Below are 24576 nucleotides of genomic sequence, written 5' to 3'. Positions count from 1 at the left end.
CTAGTCACTCTGGTCAGGGAAATGATGCTAGAACTCACCAGTCACAATGGTGTTTGATCATGGTTACTGATGAAATAGTAACATAAGAATTCCTCAATGACAGATAGCAAGGGGGTTACAAGAATATTCCTGATTCTGGTATGTACTTTCTGGTTTGCCAAAGAATGTCATACGAGGTCTTAAACGAAAGCTGGGATCACACTGGTCATTCATATTGTCGTGAAATGTACATACAGATACTTTGTAAAGAGTTATGTATGTAAACTGAAAATATGTTCTAGGATCTGTATCACAGCAGAGTGGAGAAACAGGTTTCCTGTCAGACAAAAATGTTTATTCACCTGTCTCTTTGCTGGAATGTAAATTAAGCACCACAAGCTAAGACAATGGAGATACATTTACATGCAAAGTCAACAAAGAGATATGAAGTCAACAAGGGCGAGACACAGAAGGTGGGAAAAAAACCTTATCTTGAGATCTTACTGGACTATATTGGGGAACAGAGAAGACACCCAGTCATCTTGCACCTAGGAAATAAATGGATAAGGCTCTAACATTCATGAAAATGGAATCTCAACCAGCCTTGGCTGAAATGCTGCAGAGGACATTTGTGGTGAAATACATTTCTTTAGGCAGGAGGTTAGCCTGATAAGTTAAGTTTTGTATCTAGAAAGTGTGTTATGATTTTGTTTTATATGTAACATTTTGCTTCCATTATCCTTACTTACTATCTCTTGAATCTCTGGTAATAAACCTGATTTCACTACATCTCAATACTATGGTAATAAGCAAGATGCTGATCCTGAATTGAATCATACAATCTAGTGTGGACATTGTTCGTTTGGGGACAGCAGATCTGGTATTTCTGTTAGTGTTCAGTGGAGAAGGGGCTGAACATTAGAGGGGAAAGCTTCAAAGGGACTTAGGTCAACCGACTGTTGACCAACAAGGCAAAGTCAGGGCTGGCATTGCTCAGAGGAGAGTGTTTGGGCAGCCAACAGGCTGGTGGTGTCAGGGAACTGATCCAGTTAAACACAAGCAAGTCTCGCTGGAGAGCACAGAGTCACAATGTGACTCTCAGTCCTGGAGACCGCAAAAACTATCACAGGGCATATCAGCCATAGCACGGAATGGACCCGAAAGACCAGTGCCACATAAAAGGCAGAAATCAGTACTGTTTAGAAAGGTGAATAAAGTAGTACACAATGAAGAATAACCGAAAAATAAAAGTGTGGCTCCCATGACCAAACGCCCATGAATCCAATAAAACTATTCTGACATTTATCATTTTGTTTTAACACAGCAAAACAACAGCTCTTTACACGATACCATTTCCGAACAGATACACACAATCCTAATAGAGTAATACAAACTAAACAGCAGAATCACAGCTATTTCATGACTGATGTACACAAAAAGTAGTCTGGATACCAATTTAGTATTCATGGAAGCATATTTCTTGGTTCTGTGTGATCTCTTGTTTCGGTTATTGAATGTTATACAAGTACTGATACGCACATACATTCTTTATATAGCGCTTGGAAGAAAAATCTTTGCAAGAAAAACCAATTCAACTCACAAAAGGCAGGCTATAGTGAAATGCTCAGCATGACAAACTCTATTCTAATATTACAACATGGTTGAAATGAAAAACATGCATCAAATTCCTTCCTTAAGCAATAATCCATTAAAAAAACCCTCAAAACAAAAACATTGATGATGCTTTGAATTCTCATGGGCTGAAGTTGTTATAAACTGGGGACTTGATTTCAATATGTTCAGAAGACAGGGAGTTGTGTGTATCACTGCACTGTCTAAATATTTTTAGAGTTGAGTTTTCAACAACAAAAATCTATTAAAAAGCAAGAGAGCTATTTGCATTTGGCACAAAGATTTCTAGGACGACACAAACTAAGTTTCTAGCACTCCATTATTTATTTTTCTCAACATAAATGTCTGTAATAGAGCCAAATGAATAATCCATAACTAATACTTTATTTCAAAGAATTTTGTGGCTATTCCAATTTCCCCAAAATATATTCACTTGTCAAAATTTTTTTTTATGAATATAGTTTACTCCTTGGCTTGTTGTGATTGGTCAGAAATTATCCTGTATTGTTTCTGGCTGGAGAAGCATAATCCTTATCAGATTTCTGGTAAAAATGCTCACCCAAAGTAAATTTTCTTTCACAAAGCAACAAAGCTCAATTTCCTTTCTACAAGCATTGTTCCAATAAAGGATCAGACTGCAGGTGAAAGCCTGGTCACGCAAGGCAGTAAGTGGGTGTAAGGCACCCATATTCCAAACACCAGAATCATAGACAGCAGTGCAGGGGAGAGAACAGCCTCTGTTAGGATGTTACTTCCTCTCTATATTATCCACCCAAGAAGGAAGAATGCAGCAAGAGTCTGGGTTTCACCCATTCAAGGAGCTAGCAGCATAACTACACTGATGTGAGCATCAGGTAGAGAGAGACTCAGTCACAATCTGCCTTCAGGTACACTCCAGGAGCAGTGCAACAATTCACCGCTCCTTGCTTGGAACTCATGTCAAAGCCATGAGTGTGCCCAAAAGTTTCATGGAAAACAAACACAAGAGGGTAATTAACACAGCTAAAGTTAATTAGTTAAAGCATACAAATTTGCTTTGACCCCTAAATAAGTTAAGTGCAGAAAGAATGGCAGGTGTAATATGGAATCTTAAAATAAGGACTAAAGAGAGACATTTAAAAAGGTTCATATGTTGAACTCACCTCTAATGTCTGCATTAGTGTTGGCTTAATTGCATCCTTCATCAAAACTGACAAAGCACCTGTTACTCCCTAAAAAAACAAGAATGCACATAATAAGAATACCTATTGTATGGCCATTCAAATAGTTTTAGTTTAATGAGTTTGAAATATGAAACTTTAGTTATGAAGAGAAAATTTGTTTTCAAATAAAATTACACATTGTAATACTATGCCATCACCATTATAAGATAAATCTATTTAGATTTAGTTACTTTATGGCCTTTATTACCATAGTCTCAGAACACCTCACAAACATTAATAGATTTACCCTCACAACACCCGTGAGAGATATGATAAATATTTTTCCCATTTCACAGAGAGAGAACTGAGAGATGCAAAGAAACAGCGATTAGCCCAAGGTTACTCACATGAGAGAAAGAGGAGAAAAAATGGAGAGGAAAGAGAACCAAAGTGTAGGCCATCAAGAATGCTGAGAAAGCAAAGGGGCAACAAGCCTGACAATACCATACAAAGAAATGAAAGATGTATTTCACTCATGACAGAATGGACATCAATAGCATAGGTTTCTAGGGACAAAGGTGCAGAAATGAATTGGAAGTCTCTGCAAGACCTATGTAATCATATGGCTGAGAAAAAGATGTAAACAGATACCATGAGACTGCCTCTCATTTTTAATCCCTAATTGTACAGAATTCTTAAAACAGCTCTGCCAATGAACCTAAATTTGAACCAACAAGCCCAGCAGTGCTGAAAATAATATATTGTGACAATTTTGCAATAATAATTATTATTACAATACTTTGCATAAAATTAATTTTTCACATGCAAACACATCAATTTGAACCCAGGTCTCCGTAACATAAAGGAGCAATGTATGATACTTAGCCTTTAGTAATTATGAATTAAGGAAACAGTGACATATGAAATAGAATAGCCATATTAAGAAGAAAGAAAAAATCAGGTTGACACCATGTCTCGCTGGTCCTTTCCCTACAGCTCCAAGACCATCAAAATAACACATTGTAGCTAAGAACATTAACAATTTATTGTAGACAAAGTGGAAAAAAAGAGATGAAATGCCATCAAAAAATCAGCATCAAGTGTTCAATCAACTAGTGTCCCTGTGCTGTATTCTAAAAGTTTATAAACTTTAATTTTAACTTCTATACTTTATTTATATGATTTCCCCCCCTCTTTATTACCACCAAACTACTCAGTGAAAATGACTGATGATGCTGTTGCTTTTGATTTCCTATATCCTGGTAATTTAAAAAAAAAATCTTTGTAAAGTGTAGATTTTTTGTTAAGGATATTAAATTTTTAATCTGTTCAATATGACTTTACTTGCTGTATAAGGAAACTATCTGACTCATTTCCAAAACCTGAAGCATTACCAAATAAAACCTGAAGCACTGAATTCCCCACCTCAATGCCCAACAACTTAAAATACACAATTCTCATTTTTAGGAATTTCTCCATTAAATCTCAGATTTACTGAATTAATGCAATTAGAAATCAAATACAGAACATGTCAAACATTGTTCTTCCTCGTTAAACAGGCATACCTTTTAAAGTAATGACTTTAAAATAGGGTTTTAATTTTAAGGTAATGAACATAAAAGCCTGTTTTCCCTATGCTGCACACTCTGGTCACTCAGAACACTATAGTGGCAGGCAGGGGTAGAACTCTGATCCTCCCATTCCAAAAGCACAGTCTCCTATCACTTGAACTAACAGATAAGCAGCATAGGGACTATGACACACAGCTAAGCATTTCAGATTCCACCTAGTGAAAAGCAGTGCAATACATACATGCTAGGCAGTACATTCCAATAGTAAAACACTGTCAATAAATGAAGGTAAGGACTTTAATTTACACAAAGGTAAAATTTTGTTCCTATGCTGCAATTCTTTGTGCCATCACGCACTGTTTGCCACTTTCATACTACTTTAGATAACGGAATCACATTTATTTACCATCAATCATTACCCAACCCCAAAAGAAAGAAAAAGACACTGAAATTTTCAGAGAATGAATGGCAAAATATTCATATTGACATGCTTTGGAGAACTAACCAAGAAACAGCTCTCTTCCCTTCTCACTGACAACCACCATTTTTCAAGGTAGTTCAAAGCTTAACATTTCTGTTTGACTCTTAACTGAGTTTAGATGACTTAACAGTGCTACTGAATTAAAAAAAAAAAAAAACAAAACAAAAAACCCCCAACATTTTACACATCCCAATTAGTTAGGAAATTTCACCTCTTCCTCCCAGACAAGGACTTGGCCACAGTAATCCATGCATTTGTCAACTCTGAACTCGATTTCTGTATCTGAAACTGAATGTGAGGATAATATAAACAAGCCTCTAGCTGGTACATAATGTGGCTGCCTGCCTTCTGTATAGACCATTATGAGTACATCAGATGTGAGCAGTTGTCTCTTCACCCCCGCAGAGTCCAGTTTCAAAGTTTTGGGCCTAATCTTCAAAACCATTAATGGATCAGGTTCCAGCTACATTAGAGGGCAGGGCAAAAATTTTACAAAAGTATATAAGTGACTTAGAAACGTAAGTCCCATTTTCAAAAATGATATAGACACTACGAACTTAAGTCCCCCTGATTTTCAAGTGCCTAAGTCTCTTTTGAAAATAGGAATTAGGTGCTTTTGAAAATTCTGCAGTTTTGCTCCTCTGAACCAATGCCTAAAATAAAGTGCATGAGAGCTTTGGATAAAGCATCCTCAGTTGAGAAGATCTGGCTTTAGAACCACTTCCAGAGGAGGTTAGATTCCATGAAGTCCACTAGGAAACAAGAAAGCTGATTTACAGATTTTAAAGACATTATAAGAACACTGACAATATGGCAGAGGAGAACCACAGAGGGTTCCAATGAGGAAGGCTGGGTAACTGTGACTTTTCTTTGTTCCAGTCATAACAAAACCAACTGTGGGATATATTTTTCTGAAGTTTTAGTACAGTAAGCTGTTTATTAAATACAAAAAAGACGACTGTGAAAAGTTGCATCTGACTGGTCCCATTGACTTCAACAAGATCTGTTTGTGCTTGAAGTTAAGCACATACATGTTTGAGGGACTGGGGCCTAAATCTGCAGAAAATATTTCGGCTATGAAGTACTCATAAAACAAAAATGATACCGTAAAATCTAATAGATTAGTAATAGTTTTTTAAAAAACCTTTAATAATAACCCGAGAAGCTTCTTTTACTAATAGCTACATATTTACTCAATATTTTTCATGGCTGCTGAAATACTAATATAGGGCGTATCAATTTAATTTGACATGGAGATATGGCACCTGTCCATCAAACTTCTACTATACTATAGCAGCCAAAAAGTAATTCAGCCTTCTGAATATTGTACAATGAACCTCACATTTTGGCAAATAATTCTTTATGTTCCATTACAGATGTTAGATATTTAATTCATTACACTTTTGGAGCTCTCTTCTCAATTCATGAAATATTCAATTTCTCTCTACTCCTGCTTCCCAACCCTCTCTGCATCTGCTAATATATATTTTAATTGTATTACCATATACATATATATATTTTATTGTATTACCATAAATATGTGGGAACAGTGTCTTCGGTGCTGGGGAATGCCGATGCTGGGATTCTTTCAGTGCCAAGTCCTTCTTTGGTGCTGTGGACTCTCTAATAGAGGCTGGCGCACTCTGCACCGAGGTACTGGTGCCCATATGTGCCAAGTACTTAAGTGACTTGGAGGAGGGGGAAAGAATCCTTTTCCTCCCAATCCTCCGCATGCTCTCTATAATGTTTGTTTACTTGGGTTTTATGTGGGGTCAGTTTACATTTGATTCTAAAAGTGGCACTCCTCATTCATCTCAATGAACTTTTTTTCTGAAGCCTAACAACATAAATGTCAAAATTGTTAAATGTTTTGCTGATGGTCATTTTAACAGAAACATCAGGCTCCTTTGGAAGTGCAGGAAAAGCTGGAGTAGAATACCTCCACTTTCCCTTCACCCTCTACTAGACGAGTTTTGTTGTCGCGCACACACTCGAATTTTAAAATGTACTCTGAAAACTAACCTCTTTGACAACAGCTCATAGGAAGGTGAAGGTTCCTGGATTAGAACTTTCTGAATTCATGGTGTACTGCAATGTCTGCAGTAGTCTTGGTTTAATGAATACGCCTAGCATGAAAATCACATGGTGTTTGAAAGTGGTACAATTCACAATGAGCCTTAGACAGAAGAGTCGACAGAGAGTGAATTAGGCCAGGATGCAATGTCTGCTAATGAAAACCCGCTGACTACTACTATCCACTCAGGATACCACACTCTTTAGAAGAGAAAAGAGGGAGGATTTGTATAGATAAAGGGATATTAGACAGACAACATAAATGCACGTAAGCTGCAGAACGCTGGCTGCTGACGACAACATTCCGGCTATTTATGGGGTTAGGATTTGGTGCCAAGAAAAATGTGTATATGCTTCTTTCACTGCTGAAAGTGGGAAGGGGTAATTTAGCAGACAACCTGGACTGCTGGATGGACACTTGAATATGAATAACCAACGTGTGTCCTTAAAAAAATAGATCTTACAGATGTGTAAAGATAATCCTTCACAAGCATTATCAGTAACCTAAATTAAGAACATCTTTTTTTTAATGATTATGGCTGCAAGCATTCACGAGGAAGCCACCACTGTAATATCTGAGAATACTTTATAAGTACAAAAGGAAACATTACCACATGAAAAGGAGCTCCTTGACTCTCTGTAGCACCTAATGAGCTTGCCTTAGAGATGTGGAAACCTAGCTACCACGTAGCTTATGTGACAAGTGGTTACCAGAAGGCTTGGATAAAGGTAAGTTTTACTTTGTGTTCCAACTGTGGCCAGATTTGGGATCAAATGGACATATCCCACATGCTTCTTTAAAAACAAAACTAAAAGATATAGTGTACATCTACCATTTTACTGATTCAGCAGGTAAAGCAAATTAGTCAGGAGCTATTACACTGTACATACCAAATCCTCTGCTGTCACTGGCTGTCCATTCTTGTCATTAGCCACCACCATTTTCCCCAGTCTTTCTTTCATATCTGCCAGGCTGGTGGTCAATGCTAAGATTGCCATGATTTCGCTTGCAACAGCAATGTCAAACTGAGCCTACAAAGATAAAAGCAAGAGGAGTAAACTCCACCAGAAGCAGGCAAGAGGATACTTCAGAGAAAAATTAAAAGAAACACCATATGATTATTATTTTGGCAGTGTAATTAAAAAAGTTCTTAACTGTTACTAACAACATCTGAGATTATTCAAACTGAAATAACTAACAGTGAAATGCAAATCACATTTTTAAAATTACAAGATTTTTTTTTTTGGGTTTTGGTATTTCACTCATTTGGGGACTAATTGTTCGCTCAAAGTTAAACACATGCTTGAATTCTTTTCTGAATCAGGGGATCAGAGATATAAAGAGGTATACATACTTACACAAGTAAATAAAGACAACTTGCATGTGAATAAAAATTTACAGAATTGGCATCCAAAATGAAAACACTAAAGTTACAAAACAGATATTTTCAAACTGTAATTTGGGCTAGCTCTATTAATTGAGAAAAAAGCTGTGCATCCAACAAAAGAGTTAGGAGTAATTAGATCTCCCCAGCTATGTCAAAACACTGTTATGGCCAAGCCTTCTTTGAATTAATTAAAATAAGAAAATCAAGGGTTAAGGATGATACGCCTTCTCTAACTTATCCTTACAGAACTGAGAAACGGTGAATGAATCTGAGATCAAGGAGAGATTTCACAAACACCACATAAACGGCAACATCAGCTAAGTTTATCAGGATTGTTTTAAGAACAGAGTTTAAGCTTTTATTCTAAATTCCAGAGTTTCTATGATCATCATTAAAATAAAATGCCTATTTTCCTTTTTTATATTAGGGTTTTTGCTTTTTTATATAAATTAAAAACAAAAGATAAAAACCTCACCTCCGGGAAATGTCTGAGGAATGATATAACATTTTATATATAAAACAGCCACAACCCTAACTATGACAATAATACATACTATTTTATACTATCAGTCAATATGTTACTTTCTGTGACAGTCAGGGTCCAGACACCCCTGAAATTCTAAATCCAAAGAATAAGCAATTGAATCAACTGATTGTATACAATATTTTTGTGCTATAAAAGTGCATCAAGTAAGGTCTTTTATGAAAACCAGTGACAACACTGGTGATTAATATCATTGTGAAATGTATGCTTTAACACTATATAAGGAATTATGGATCCTTACTGATATTATGCTTTAAATCCTGTGATCAAACAAAGGGAGAAACTGGTTTTGTCCCCGACTGGAAAGAAGGCAGCCATCTACCTGTCTCCAATGTAAATTAAGTAAGGTGAGACCAAAAACAATGAAAGCTCCATTTACATACAAATCAGCAGAAGGATGAGAAGTCCACAGGAAGAGAACAGCAGGAAGCCTTCCTAGCTCTTGGAATAGACACAATGGACTTTGGGGCGGTGCTTTCAGGGGGGCAAAAAGATATTTGAGGTATTCATCACTGGAGGGACTGAAGAGGCCAGAGCTATTGAAATCACAGAACAATGGGTCATTCAACCAAGGAGGTTGAAGTCTATAGAGAATGAATATAGGTGAGAAACCATGAACATGACTTGCTGAAGTTAAATTTAGTCACTAGAAAGTGTGTTTTGTTTGCAACCCTTCACTCTTACTAGAAATTACTTCACCCTATGCTCTTTGTTGTTAAACTTATTTTGACTAGAAACCACCTCAGTGCTATATACTAATGAGCTAAATTAACAGGTAGGCACTGTGTACTGTCTCTTTAAAGAAGCAGTGAACTTAATAAGGTTCTCTGAGGCTTGGTCTACACTTACCCGGCGATTCGGCGGCAGCCGACAGGAGTTACGGCAGAGCAGCTTGCATAACTCCCGTGGACTGCTGTACTTCTGTTCTATGCGGTGTCTTCACTGCACTGTGCCGACGGGAACTGCGTTCCTGTCAATGCAGCGCTATGCCACTTGAGGAGGTGGTTTTAGTACATCGACTTCCTGATCAATTGAGCGGGTCTACACTGACTGCTCAGTCAACCCAGATAAGTCAATCTGACAGTGGCAACTTTGCCACTGTCAGTGTAGACATACCCTGAGTACTGCATCAGAAGGACTGGATGACAGGACAGGCATTTTTGGGAAATCTTGGGACTGAGAAGGTATTGGTGCCAACCTGCAAGGAGTAACCAGGCTGATGAATGCCAGGATGAGGCTATCATGCTGTGAGCAGACTCTTGGTGTCAGGGCTCTGAGCCAAAGCTGCACAGCACAGAAGCATCCAAGGCATCAGGGCATGTGGTGATACAACCTCTTACTGGTATGTGTTGAACCCCAAAGAATCACATCTTTATATACCTATAAAGCACTGACAGAAGCATCAGTCTTACAGCCAAATCTGTACCAATGTAAGGATCTTCCCCCACACGGATCCAATTGCTGAATCAATGCCAAATTCACAAAACACTCTTTGGAAATTACAGTATCTCTGTTCATTAAAATGCAAACCCTCCCTGCTGTCTTCTCTCTTTCTACACAGGCATGGTTGATTTTCAAAGTGATAGAAGAACACTCCAAATATTTATAAAATACAGAGTGCTGTTTTAGCTGGATCTCTGGCTACACTGTGAAAACAAGTTTCAACACCTATACTCTTTCTATATTCACCTGAAGCAGGTTAGAATACAATAGGACATGCATCAGTCCAACACATCAACGTTAAATACAGTGCAGAGAGATTCATGTAAATTCTAAAATGACAACTGAAGTGTTATGTTCCCCAAAATTAAGAGCCGGAGTTTGACACCCTGATGCTGAGTAGTCCCTTACCTCACAGGAAGCTCAGTCTTGCCTGGCTCATCTCAATCTAGAATGCTGTTGCAACGATCATTTTCCTAACCTGTTGCTTTGACCAGGTCACCGCCTCTCTTTTAATCCCTCCACTGGCTCCCCCTTCTCTATCATATCAGACAAACTGTTTGTATGCACTTTCAAAGACCTTTACAGTCAGTCTCCACTCTACCTATCATGTTTCATTTCCTATCAAGCTGTTAATACTTGTCTCTGATTGTCTCAGACTTGAATTTGAGCTGCTAAAGTTAAAAGCTGAGTTGCCAAGTCTTCACTGCTATTTTAACCTGAGTTAGCTAACAAGGGTTAACTAACCCAACTTAAACATACTTCCTCCTCTCCCCCAGTGTGGACATACCCCCAAGGGTGTCAGAATCTGGCTCTGAGCTAATAATTACAATGAATGACTGAACCAAATCTAAGTGCAGAAAAACGTTCCCTTCCAAGAGCTGAAAGGATCTGTTCCAAGTAAAATTCTTTCAGCAAGAGCCAATCATCAGAGAAGAATATCAATTAATTTTGAATTTTCTATTTATGCCATAAAAAGAAGGCGTTGAAAGGGAAGTCTCTTCCACATGGGTATTAATCCAAAATGAACATTTACCTGTAACCCTAACACATTTTAATAATTCAATAGGTGAAAAAAAATCAGTCTGAATAAGGACATTAAAGCCTTCTTTAAGGTACTGCACCTTTTGCATCCTCCTGTCTCATAACCCAGAACAACTCTGGAGGGGAGAGAAATTTAAGGATGGGATTTTCAAAAGCACTAAGTGTCGGCCAAACTCAGTTCCTACTGAAGCCTTGCACACATGTGCATGCACGCACACACACTTTTAAATTTTACAAGTTCTATGTTTGTACAGAACCTGACACAACTGGGCCCTGATTCCAGCTGAGACCTTAACATAAATCATCATGACATGGGCATTTATTTCACACCACGCTGATTAATGGATACCTCAGATGCAGTGAAGGTACGACTCTTTGCCACAAAGTGTGCTAAGCATTTCACAGAACAGAAGGTTAGCCAGGTTCACAGTCCTGAATGGTTTACAATACTAACAGACAAAACAAATGAGGGCTGGGGAAGGGATGCAAATGTGCTGAAAGTAATTAAAATGATGTTACGGTCCAGTCAATCTGTAGGTATTCATTTGATTACTACTACTTCCCCTTCCTCCCGTGTTTATTTGTGCTGGTGCCCTAACCTATAAACGTCAAATATAATCTGAGGGATCTAGCCTCATATATACTTGCTGGCCCCCAATATGAGTCCTACCCACCTCATATAGACTTGCTGGCCCCCAAAAACCTTGCACTGAGGTGTGTAAATTTTAAAATTATTATAATCCTCTGTCAATTTGATCCTGAGTTTTCCTCCCACTATTTGCCCATTTATTCACTTCCTTGTTCCAGTCCTCATGCCACTCTGTTCAACCATGACGTGCATTAATCAGCACTAAGCACAGTATATCATGTCTGACTTGCTTCGCTAATGTTCATATTGTCATGCTTTTAATAAATTGTTGGGATCTTGTTGAAAAAAATACTTAACACTAACTTTCTTGTAGTAATACCAGATTACAAGCCCTACACGTGAAGGATATTTGAAATTAAAGAAACAACTAACTACTGCCTATGGTAAATTAGCAAGGAACATTTTCACTAATTTCTAATTTGATTCATTAATGTGTATAATTCTTAGTACTGCCAAATGAAACTAATTTTTAAGTCATTAATTTCCTACATGGAGGAGGAGAAAAAATGTTTAGTGACAGAAACGTTTAGTGACTTACTGATATTTTGGGGCACTGAATCAACAAAAAAACACTTGTATAAACCTGGGCTCAGAAAACTGGTGCATTTAAAGTCAATGGATGTTAGTTTTAAGTTTAGCAGAAAGTTGTGTGTTACCTGTTTCCAGCTGGCTTTCATAAAATGGTATAAGTAATCACTGCAAGGTGCTGAAACTTCAAAGACTCACATGTGCTTAAATTTTACACACTGAGCAGTTCCATTGACTTTAATTAAAATTAAGATCATGCTTAAGTCTTTAGAGTTTCGGGGCCCAAGCCTATAATGTATTAGAAAGTTAAGGAAGTTATGATGCACTATAAGGTATACCAAGTGCATCTAAAGCACATGAAGAAACCCCCTTTTTCATATTTAAATTAAATCAAATAAATAGATAAATAAATATTCATTAAACAAAACTCAACTGAAGGCCCAAGCAAAAAGACAATAAAATGTAAATAGGGCAGAAAATTTTATAAATTTACAAAATACAAAAATTACATAAATTAGTTCATTGCAAGGCTCACTTAAATATATATTGGCAATAAGGCTGAGGCTCTAGGATTTACAGAGTTTTACAGATTTTTTTAAACTACTTTTGAGACACCATGCAGTGTACATTAGTTTCAGTTTCTAGAACATGACACTCCATTACTCATTAGTGCATGCAGTTTCATTGCAAGGATACTACAAATACATAAATCAGTGGTTTCCAACCTTTTTGGCTCAAGGGCCACAAATATAATTTTTACAACTCTGAAGGGCCACCAGTCTATCAACTCATAAAAAACGTATGGATGTATACACCATTAAGGACTACAAATCAGTACATATTTAAAGTAAACATTTTGATACTACTATGCACATTTTTACCTTCACTGTTTTACACCTACAAATTACTCACACACTCACAGACAAAGCACTAGTGTAGATGAATGACTGTCACTACTCACTGAAGCACATGGCCTGGCAGCTAAATCACGGTGGGTGACTTGCTAAGTGCAGGCCAAACGGAAGGCACTGATTTTGAGAGTCCTGACCCTCCTCAAGCATGGTGGGTCCTGGCTGCTCCGCTGCAACCAGATGGAAGGAGTTCAGCGAGGAGGCTGTCTCCTTGCTGATCTCCCATCCCCTGGCTGCAGCAGGGAAACCGCATGCGTCCTGTAGCCCTGTGCGCTCCACCTGGGTCCCTAAGCAGTAGTTCTCTTCTGTAGCCAGGGGGACAGGAGATCAGTGCTCCTCTCCATCTGGCTCCAGCAGGGATCCCAGTGCCTATCGAATCAGGAGGAGTGTCTTATTGTGCTCCCTGCTACAGCCATGGGAAGGGGAGCACTTATCTCCCGTCCCCTTGGGTACAGCAAGGAGCCTGCACCCATCTTGTAGCCCCGTGGCAACGCACTCCGTCTGGGTCCTTAGCAGTGGCTCCCCTTCTGCAGCCAACGGGAGGGGAGTGGTGGGCCACTCTGAGAGACCCCGCGGGTCACTTTTGGCCTCCGGGTTGGGAACCAGAGACATAAAACAATTAGACTTTGGCAACCAAACCCTAAACAAGTTATTGAAAGGATTGTAGAAGAGCAAATATTTTTCAGGCCTGAAAACAAATTCTGCCCAGAAAAACAATATCTAGTATATAATAGTACATACCTGTCGGAAAAATCCCTTCTCTGTATTTGCCTGCCCAATTGTTATTTTTCGTAAGAATCGGTCATTTGTATCCAATACTGGAAATGGGGAAGTGGGGGAGGGGGAGGGGAAGAAGAGAGGAAAGAAAAATGAAACAAGTTTACATTAACAGAGAATCAGCCACCCAGTTACTGTCCCTATATGCCTGATAAAAGAATAAATTATTTGTGCGGTATATGCCTTTGTACCCAGCTGAACATACTTCTACATCTAGATTCACTTTGCAGCAGTGCACATTGACTCCTCTTTCCTAGCTTTTACGCTCTTAAATGTCCAATCTGAAATGTCTCAATTGTGACTTCTTTGATAGGGTAATCTTCTGTCAAGAATTAATAAGATTTTACTGGAATCCCTCTGTTTAGCTACTATGGCAAAATCTTAATCTCCATCCACAGGTATAACAAAAAGCTTGTTTTGTAGTGGATCAGCACCATTTCAGATCCACCCACTGCACACCTCTTCGTGATAGGGTGTTGAGAATAGATATTTAGACCACAAGATGGCCACTCATAAGTATTCCCATGCTGTAAATGTACCTTTAGCTTGAGCCCTTCCCCTTCAACAACATCATTACATTAGCAGATTATGCCCCAAGAAATTCCATCCCATGTCACTTTTCTGCACCACAATATGCAGTTACGATCTACAATTTTATTTCCATATCTAACTGGATACCATTTGGCAAGAAGTCTTTTCCAATTGCCAAGCCCAATCAACTCTTATCTAACATACTTAACCCTTATTTAAATACCCACTGAGTTCGTAACTGGGAAATGTCTTCTCAATACCCAAAGTGCAGCCAAAACCATTTGATGGATCCCCTCCCTCCATCTTTATTTAAATTTATGTTGAAGCAAACTTAGTTCTTCCAACTCCAGAAAAGGGTCCCTGTGCATTTTTGGTGGCACTTAACTTTGAGCATGCATTTTTAACCATCAAAAGGAAGGGCCTACTAATTTGAAAGAACTGCTGCTGCTAACTGTTGTAAAGAGACCAACAAGTTAGTGTGGAGGTAGATCTCAGTGGTGAAGTAATGCCTTTGGTATTTAGCCTGGCATGGGGCCACTAAAGGTGCCTTTGAATTCACTGTTACCACTTGTATACCCCTGGGAATTAAACTGGGACCTCCGCTCAGCATCCCCTTTTTAATGGCACAACACTTTTATTTTAAATGTATAATAACCTCTATGCTAGTCTACATTGATTCCTACTTAGCTGTTCCTTTTAAGCACAAGGAATACAACAGGCAGGGTTAATTTGTATTCAGTTTGGTTTCTGCCTAGGAGAATCTTTACATTCTGAAGATAAAATAGTTAGATTACATACAACTGAGGCAGCAGTATCTGAACTGGCAAATGGTGTAAGATATGGTGGTAGGCTCTTGAGTATGTCATTATATTTATACTATCCATCCTGGCTGTCTCCTTAACAAGAAATAGACATAAAATTAATTTTTCTTGTTTCTGATTTAAAGTCAAAATGAAGAACCACCATTTATATTTCTAATTCCTTACCCAATAAAAAGCCACCTCTGCACAAAACAGTATTACAACTGTATGAACCTTCCATCATCCCTTTTATCTGTTCAAGATTCAGACTCCACATTAGTTACCTATTTTGTAACAAACCACACTCGTATTGTGATGGCTAATTACCATATCCATCACATCAGCTCTCATGGACTGAATAGTCACAAGAACTTTGATACAAAATTTAATATCACTAAAAATCTAAGTTTTATGTTTAGCCTTTGTTAGAAATTCCCAGAAGTCCATCAGTAGCTTTTCAACAAAGATTTGTTGCGGAAAATATTCTTAGTGTATTACTTGTTATTTGTATTCAAATACTGGTTAGGAGCCCTGGTCCTGGACCAGCACCTCACTGTGCTAAATGCTATACAAATAGAACAAAAAGACAGAGCTTGCCCCAAAGAGATTACATAGTAACTTAAAGACAAAGAGACAACAGAGACAGACAGAAGGGGAGCACAAGGAAACAATGAGACAAATACTGGTCAGCAAGACAGGTAGCGGTCTCAGCTCACCAACAGCCTAACCATTGTAATATTTTTCATAGATCTCATGGCAAAAAAGTTTTAAGGAGAGTTTTACAGATGTTTATGGGAAGCTTCTCCCGAGCATGAAGGGCAACGTAGGAGAACACAGGTGCTTGACTAAAAATTTAACAAGTGGGTGAAGGAGGCTGACACAATGGACTGATTGGAGGTAAGCTGACCTCTTGGGGATGGATCGCTTGATGATTACCTGTTGTTCATTCCCTCTGAAACACCTGGCATTGGCCAATGTCAGAAGACAGGATACTGGACTGGATGGACCATTGGTCTGACCCAGTATGGCTGTTCTTATGTTCTAGATTAAGACAATGCTAATGAAATTAAAGCCATTAGTGAGTAAAGCTTGCATTTTAAAGGACACTGGTTAAAGGGAAAGTCTAGCATTTTCTTTAGAAAAAAATAGTAATCCTAAAGCAAACCAAAGTTTCTGGTTTAATTATAGGAGCATGACATTTACAAGTTCATCTGCATTTCTACTGGAGATCCATGTCATTTAAGACCCAGTTCTGCAGTGAGCTCTGCATGGGTGAATGGGGCCCACCTACTCACAGCTCACTGCATGATGGCACATTTGGTCTCAACTAAGAAGGGCCATCCTTTACCAAATCTGTATAAAAGGTTAATTCTGCTGGTTTTGTGCTTATAAAAGTAAAAACCCAAATGGGCACCCAGCAGCTCACTGGTGACTCTAAAGAGACAGAAGCCACTGAATAGCACAAGGGTTACCAACATGGTTTAGAATGACAGTGAGGGGAATCTCACTGCAGGGTGAATAACAGTTTTTAAGTATTTTTTAAAATGGATGAGGAGAGGAGTGGGTATAGAACAGAATGATTACTAACAGAACCAGAGAGCAAGGAGGAGGAGAATGGGGATTTGGTGGTGGCAGTGTGAACTTCCTCTAAAAAGACAAATTGGATTTAAAAAAAAAAAAGACAAATTGGATGCACACAAACAAAGTAAAGCTCCTGTTGTGACTAAAAGAATTGGGATAGTTTGGTTTGGCAACCTCAACTCTTTCTCATCGCCTTGGCTCCTTGCACGTATTTATTATGGGATCAATCCTGCAAGGTGTCAGGAACCCTTCAATTCCCATTGATCATCTTTTAGCATTAAGCCCAACAAAAACAATCAATCAATTTATTTATAAAGCCTTATAGCTCACTACAATAAGTGAACAAGTTATCTCTCTCTTCATAGCAAACCCATCTTTGTTTTATAAGTTATATTTGATATAAAACATAAAATATAGATATTTAGATGCCATGGTGACTGGCATGATATAAAAATCTAAACCAAACATATGGAGGTAATATCGATGTGCTAAATTGTACAACCATGTGATAAGTTACATTTCATATGCTAAACTTATTTCTTTTGAGCCTTTGACCAGTTCATCTGCTCTCTGCCCACCAATCCAGGATTTATTTCAATTCCACGAGCAATTTCAAACAGTTGCCATTGTTAAAAAAATCAACCTGCCAAACAAATGTTTCTACCTTCTCACCCAAAATTTATACCTCCTCCAGGCCAGGATGACTAGGTTCAATCCTGAGTCAGTGACAGGTTTAAAATCTCTCCCCTGATCCTCCAAAAGTAGAAATGGGAACTTTATACCACAGTACCATTGGAAAGAGATTTCCTACTTTCCAATGATGTGCAACACCTGCTTAGTCTAGCACAGCAACATAATTGACTTTAAACTTAAACATAAAAGTTTTTAGGTCATTTTTAGATAGCTGTCTGTCTCGCTCTTCAGCTCCATACAGTTGGGGATCTTTGGTAACCAAGATACCTGGCTTTACAGGCAGCGGGATTCCAGAAATAATCCCAATAAAACATTTCAAAAAAGTCTCAAACATTGCCAAAATAGTTTTGCTGTGGCATATGTATTCTTGGAGTGGTAAAGGCTTCACTAGCATTTGTTTGGGACAAACTGAGTAACTCACTTGCAAATCAGCAACTTTTGAGTAATGCAACCATCTCCAAAACACATGCTGATAAAAATGTTATACCACCTCACAGTGTCATATTCTCTCTCTCTCTCTCTCACACACACTCGCTCGCTCTCTCGCATGCCTAATAAGCACAGCATGTTGCATAGCCCAATACTATATTAATGAAATAACTTATATCTTATAAAGCATTCACAGAAGGAGGCAGAGTAAAAGGGTGGTAAGGAAACTCGATTGCTCAATTTCCTGTCTTTTATAGGTGGAGTTCCATGGAACCACATGTTCCATTAATAGGCATTTTTCATTGAATAAGGAATGTGAGTCTAGTATTTGTTTGAAAAACTTTAAAATGAATGCATACCTGTCGTATCCTCTACAACTGATGGCAAGGCCACACGGAACATCTACCCACCCTACCTTTTAGGAAGGAAATTAAATGTGAGGATTGGCATTTGGCACAAACCCTTACACAGCCTTTTCTTAAACTGACAAGATCCAGAACTGAGCTCATTGCAGTATTTCTGAATCCTAGCTCTAAAGAGCATTGTGATTAAACATAGAGAGCTGCCAAACTAGCAGGGTGAGTACATATACCTGTTTGTTGGTTAACCTGTTTGGCTTAAATTATACTGTATCTTTCCCATTCCCTTTTATTATGATCAAAGGAAACTACCAGAGACATGTCTCAAAAGACAGTGGTTCAAACACTCTCTTAAGATCACAATCTCTAATTGCTTCTTTAGTCAGACAAAAGCAGTGGAATAGCTCACAGTCTAAACTTCCAAGGCAGACACATGGAACATGAAGTAGTGCGTAACAACTAATCTAAACTGCTGTAAGGAAAAAGAAGGAACAAGTATAGGAGGAAAATTTAGAAAAATGTGAAGGGCTCTCAGTTTTACATGAATTTCTAAGCGGCATTTCATCTGGGTGACAAGGTATGGTCTGGGAACTTACACAGAAAAATCTGTTCTTAAAAAATACACATTTGCTTTTAATAAAAATAGAGAATGCTAAGAGAATATTTCCATAGCTTTAAAGCAAGGAAAGAACAATTAATGTGATTTTGTCAGTAATTTAAATCTAGTTAATCGTTCAGCATGCTACTTCAAAATTTCTCTTACATACTCATATTAGTGGTTTGCAAATGGATTATTCTTATGATCACACAGTAGGCAACTCTAGTCTAGTTAATTTAGATCTTAATTTTCATAGAATCATAGAAATGTAAGGTTGGGAAGGATCTTGAGAAGTAATCTAGTTCATCCCCCCATGTAGAGGCAGGACCAAGTATAACTAGACCATCCTTGATGGGTATTGAGCTTTGGCCCCTGACCTGATCTTGGGAGGTCCATACCTGACAATAAACGGTAACCTATATTTTAGAATAAGTTAAGCTTTTTAAGGAAGTGTTAATAAATAAATAATGTTGTAAACACAAGTAGAAAAAAACAAAATATAAAAGGTATTTGAAATAGGCTTTGCAATAAGTTTACAGATTAATAGACCTGAATAATTAGCATAAATGTTTATAAATGGTTATAAGATTCGCAAAACAGCAGAAGTGAGCTTAAAATAATAGATTTTTAGGGGCTTTTTGGTACATGTAACCAGGAAGTGAAAGTGCAAAATGTATTGAAATCAGTGGGAGGTACATTGACATATACAGCTTGAATAAACTATCAAAATTCTAATTATGGTCCCTGGAATGACTAACGTGGGCAGAAGGGCGAGACCTAAATCAAAAATGGTCCTGGATGTGTGGGGGATGTAAGGAAGAAAAAGCATAAGAGATGATCAGATCAATCCTTAGTTGGGACATTAGGGATGAAAGAATGGCAGAAACCTTAGTACCATTAAGCCTTCTTATGGTGGTCTCCACTTACTTTTCCTTCCCTCTTCTCTTCTGATGGTCTCCATAGGTTGTGAGTATGCACAAAGTATGGGATCATTTTGTTGTAGTTATTTTGCTTTATTTTATTTTTCTGTAATTTTAATTATACTTGTCTATATTAAATAAAACTCAAAAAGTCTGTGTGCACCCACCAATTTTAAATTTAACACAACCTCACATGTAGCCACCTCAGTAAAGAACCGGATACTAGTGACAAGTGCATTTTGCACTCCAAGTTAATCAAAAGTTTACAGGTGTTTGTCAAGCCTTTTCTTAAAAACCTTCAATGATGGGGATTCCAAAACCTCCCTTGGTAACCTATTCCAGGACTTTACTATCCTTACAGTTGGAAACTTTTTCCTAATATGTAAGCCAAATCTCCCTTGCTGATGATGTCATTTTCAGGTCTCCCCTTAGTCTCCATTTTTTAAGACAGTTTTTTTTTTTAATCTTTTCTCATAGGTTTTTTAATCACTCTCCTCTGTGTCCACATCTTTCTTACAATGTATGCACAAAGTGCAGAGTGGGATCATTTTGTTGTAGTTATTTTGCTTTATTTTATTTTTCTGTAATTTTAATTATACTTGTCTCCAATTTATCAAGGTAATTTTGAATTCCAATCCTGTCCTCCAACAGAGCTAGCAACCCCTTCCAGCTTGGTATCATCCTCAAATTTTATAAGCATACTTTCCACCCCATTACCCAAATCATTAATAAAAATACTGAACAGCACTGGACCCAGAAAGGACCCATGAAGGACTCCACTAGATACCCACCCTCCCAGATTCACAGTGAACCACTGATATCTACTCTGAGTCTTTCAACTAGTTGTGCATCCACTTTATAGTAATTTCATCTAGATCACATTTCCCTTGTTTGTTTATGACAATGTCATCTGATGCCAAAACCCTACTAAGCTCAAGATACATCATGTCTACTTCTTCCCCCCATCCACTAGGCTACAACCCTGTCAAAGAATGAAATTAGGTTGGCTTGGCATGATTTGTTCTTGACTAATCCATGCTGGTTATTATCAACCACTCTATTATCCTTTAGGTGCTTACAAATTTGTTTAATAACTTATTTCAGTATCTTTCCAGGTATTAAAGTGAGGCTGACTGGCCTGTAATTCCCTGGGTCCTCTTTGTCTCCTCTTTTAAAGATAGGCACTATGTTTGCCCTTCTCCAGTCCTCTGGGACCTCACCCATTCTCCATGACAGCTCAAATATAATTGCAAATGGTTCTGAGATTGCTTCAGCTAGTTCCTTAAGTACCCTTGTGTGAATTTTGTCAGGCCTTGCTGACTTGAATTCATCTATCTAAATATTCTTTAACCTGATCGTTCCCTATTTTAAAATTATGGGAAGGAATATTTGTTTTTATTATTAAATATGTTAAGCATCTGGTCACAAGTAGCTTTTTTCCAGAGAATACAGACGCAAAATAAGCATTAAATACCTTATGCTTAAAGGAAGGCTTGTGATTAAGTACCTTGTTGAAGTAAGGCCTTATTGACCACTAAATACTTACCTCTTTGCCATGTTATGGTAGATGGGTCAATATCAAGGCGTACAAATTTACTAATCTCGTCTGCTGTTAAAGTGCCAGGATTGGTCTGGTTTATCCCCAATCTCTAGACAAAAATGAAAAGAAAAGCAATAAAGCAAACTTCCTGCTTAGAAAGCTATACAAACGCATAGACCCACTCTGGTTTTTTCCTCTTATATTTTCAAACTTTTTACATTTTTTTTTAAAAGCATCAGGCTGAAACGCTTCAATAAATCACAACATGCAGGCTTAGGTTCAAGTGATAAACTACACAGAAAAGCTCCTATATCAACAACAGAGAAAAATCTGGAGAGGAAAAAGGAGAAATACTCAAAAAGCAGTTATCCAAAAGGTCTCTTTATAACACAACACCACTCCTTTGAGATAAACCAAAGAGAAGAGGCAACATAGGAGACAGTATGAAAAAGATAAGTAAATTATTTATGCCTGATAACTCTTTGTCTTGACTGTGGACACGTCCCTGCAAATATTCATGTGTGGCTTTACATGACTATTCTGTGCAGCGATATAACTTCTGTTTGCCTAATTGATGTGTTATTTCAACAGCTCCTATATAACATTTAAAAAACCCTGTCATTTAGAAAGCGCAGCACAATTTACTATTACTGTTCCACCGCATTTACTCCTAATTCAGCAATGCCAAACAAATTCTTAAAAATGAATCTGCACAGAGATGAACCAAGAGAAAATTATATAATAGAATCCTGATTTTATCCAAAATAACCATCCCCCCTCTGGCCCTAGAAAGCATTCTTCAGTGAATTACCAAGCACACTGAGTTTTTAATGTTAACATTTATAAATTTTAGATGTAATATTTGTTTCAGTCACACAAATATACTCAAATATTTGGATGTGGGACATGTGGTGTCAGTTGCACTAAACATGTAAAATTAACATACAATACTGTACTGAACAAATAGGTCTTTGCTGGTTATATCACTATCTCCAGTTTCACCAAGTCCTATTTCATAAAGGCTGTGGGTGTCCCTTTGAGACCTTCATTAAAAATAGAGTCCCACTGTATTCCTTTTTAGATATCACTCTCTCCCAGAATTTGTGTAGTATTCTTCCAAACAGTAGGGGTAGAGCTGGGGGACTACAGTGGAAAAGAGTCCACATACATTCATTTGAATAAAATCACAAATTTGCTCTGACAATATTCACCACCCCTTTATTCACTTTCTGCAAACATTTATATAAAACTGAATGTATATTCATTTCCCAATAATGTTTGCAGAGAGAGAGTGTCATGAATACTTACATGGATGTTTTTGCACCACAAGTAACTTATTCAAGCCCTCTTCCTTGTTATAAAAGCTTTGTTCATTGAATCAGGAAGGAGAAACAGTATTATATATTACTTAGGTGACCAATCACAAATACTGAATATTCAGGCAATACTCTCAGAAATTTGTTCACATAGAAAATTTGTGAATGACATTGAAATAAAATCAAATCCATAAAAACCTAATTTTTTTCTTGGATGATTTGCTATCAGATAAAGATGCCAAAAACAACTCATTCCAACTCTGAAAATCTGTATTTATTATAGGTAGGCTGGTAGCTCCGTCTATTATTAAGGTTGTCTAACACTTCTCATTATAAGACCCTGTTTTCAGTTGCTTATAACTTTGCCAAACTCTGTTTGGGATGAAATTTTCCATGTTGGTTGTCTGCCTCAGGGAATGATGCCCTGGAAAATTTTTTGGGGGGGATTTCAGCTAAAACTATTCAGCTGTTTCTGAGAATGAGACTAGTGAAAAATATATTGTTTCATCCATATTAAAATGATCTGGTGACCTTTTCTTTTGAGAGGCTCTAGCATATCCATGCTTCAGAGCAAGATCTTAAAATCTGGCAGAAGGCCTTTAGGTCAGGGACGAGCGTTCTGCTGTCCTCACGAAAATCTGCCCAAATCTGGCCAAGTTATAAACCTCTGAAAAAGGGACTTCTTTGATTTTAGCACTAAGCTCCCAGAAGATTTGGTTTCCAATGGGCATGCTCCAGCCAGGGGCTAAGGAGGATTTTCCCAGCAATTGCAGCTCTGGGTTTCTGCATGCCTGGTCGGGGCCAGGCACCAGAATTGAAAAGCAGGGAGCCTGTCTCTCCGGAGAGCTCACTGTTCCCCCCCGCTGGACTGAGGTAGCCTGGAGAACTAAGCTGCCTGACTTGAATGCCGAGGAGACAAAGAGCCAGACCCAGTGATTGGGGGATGGAGGGGAATACAACAACAAGGAACCAGAGGGTGTTGGGAGAGTGGAGGATGGAACTGGGATTAGGAATTGGGGAAAGGAGACTGGGATGGGGTACCAGTGGGTAGGAGGAAGGAAATGGTGGGGAAGGAAGACATATTTGAGGAGGAGCCAAAGTGCAGGGAGAGAACAGAGTGGGAGAAGGAGCCAAGAGAGATAGGGGAAGGATGACACAGAATGGACAAGGAGACCGGGGAGACCATCTGGGACTGGGAACCACTGAGGGATGGGGAACATGATGGTGGGAGGCAACTGGAAAAAATACTTTGTGATCATGTAGTTAAAGACTGTATCGTAATGCATATGCATAAGAGGGCTTAATGATAGTTGCACAGGCACCCTTACTTTTGGCGTTTCCTAACTTGTGAGTGTTTGACTTCGCAGCCTTAAAAATATTCTTTTAACAGTTTTCTGTAACTTTAAAAATAATTAACATCAAAATAATTGAGCTGAAACAGAAATCCTGCAGCACTTACTCAGAAGCTTTAAAGTTAATAAGCAGAAATTATTTGCAACTCTAGTAACACAGAGAACCTCCCCCCCCCACACACACAGCAGAGCTATTTGATATTTTATAAATAACTGCAGTATCAGCACCTCTTTTTTCCACCAGGCACCCTAATGTAAACAAACACAAAGTGAGAATACTCTCTAATAGATTCTCTCA

At 38.1% G+C, this 24576-nt stretch overlaps 1 protein-coding gene across 3 annotated transcripts in view; it reads right to left on the bottom strand.

Annotated features, from left to right (window-relative positions):
- The window catches only part of MTHFD1L (methylenetetrahydrofolate dehydrogenase (NADP+ dependent) 1 like), a 229645-nt gene that overhangs the window by 144224 nt on the left and 60845 nt on the right, over window positions 1-24576 (bottom strand). For 2 of the 3 annotated variants that reach the window (XM_067542406.1, XM_067542408.1), the window contains 4 exons: window positions 21617-21719; window positions 14124-14200; window positions 7770-7910; window positions 2754-2822 (listed from right to left, as the gene is read on the bottom strand). In XM_067542406.1, coding sequence (XP_067398507.1) covers window positions 2754-2822; window positions 7770-7910; window positions 14124-14200; window positions 21617-21719 — 390 coding nt within the window. Of the gene's footprint in view, window positions 1-2753; window positions 2823-7769; window positions 7911-9051; window positions 9134-14123; window positions 14201-21616; window positions 21720-24576 lie in introns of those variants that run through there. The other variant, XM_067542407.1, reaches the window with a different exon arrangement.

Source organism: Emydura macquarii, unplaced genomic scaffold, assembly GCF_026122565.2.
Source record: "Emydura macquarii macquarii isolate MOO-44397 ecotype Brisbane River unplaced genomic scaffold, CSIRO-AGI_Emac_v2 contig_705, whole genome shotgun sequence".
Lineage (NCBI taxonomy): Eukaryota > Metazoa > Chordata > Testudines > Chelidae > Emydura > Emydura macquarii.
The sequence above is the reverse complement of the archived record's forward strand: the minus strand, read 5'-3'. Positions and strand labels throughout refer to the sequence as shown.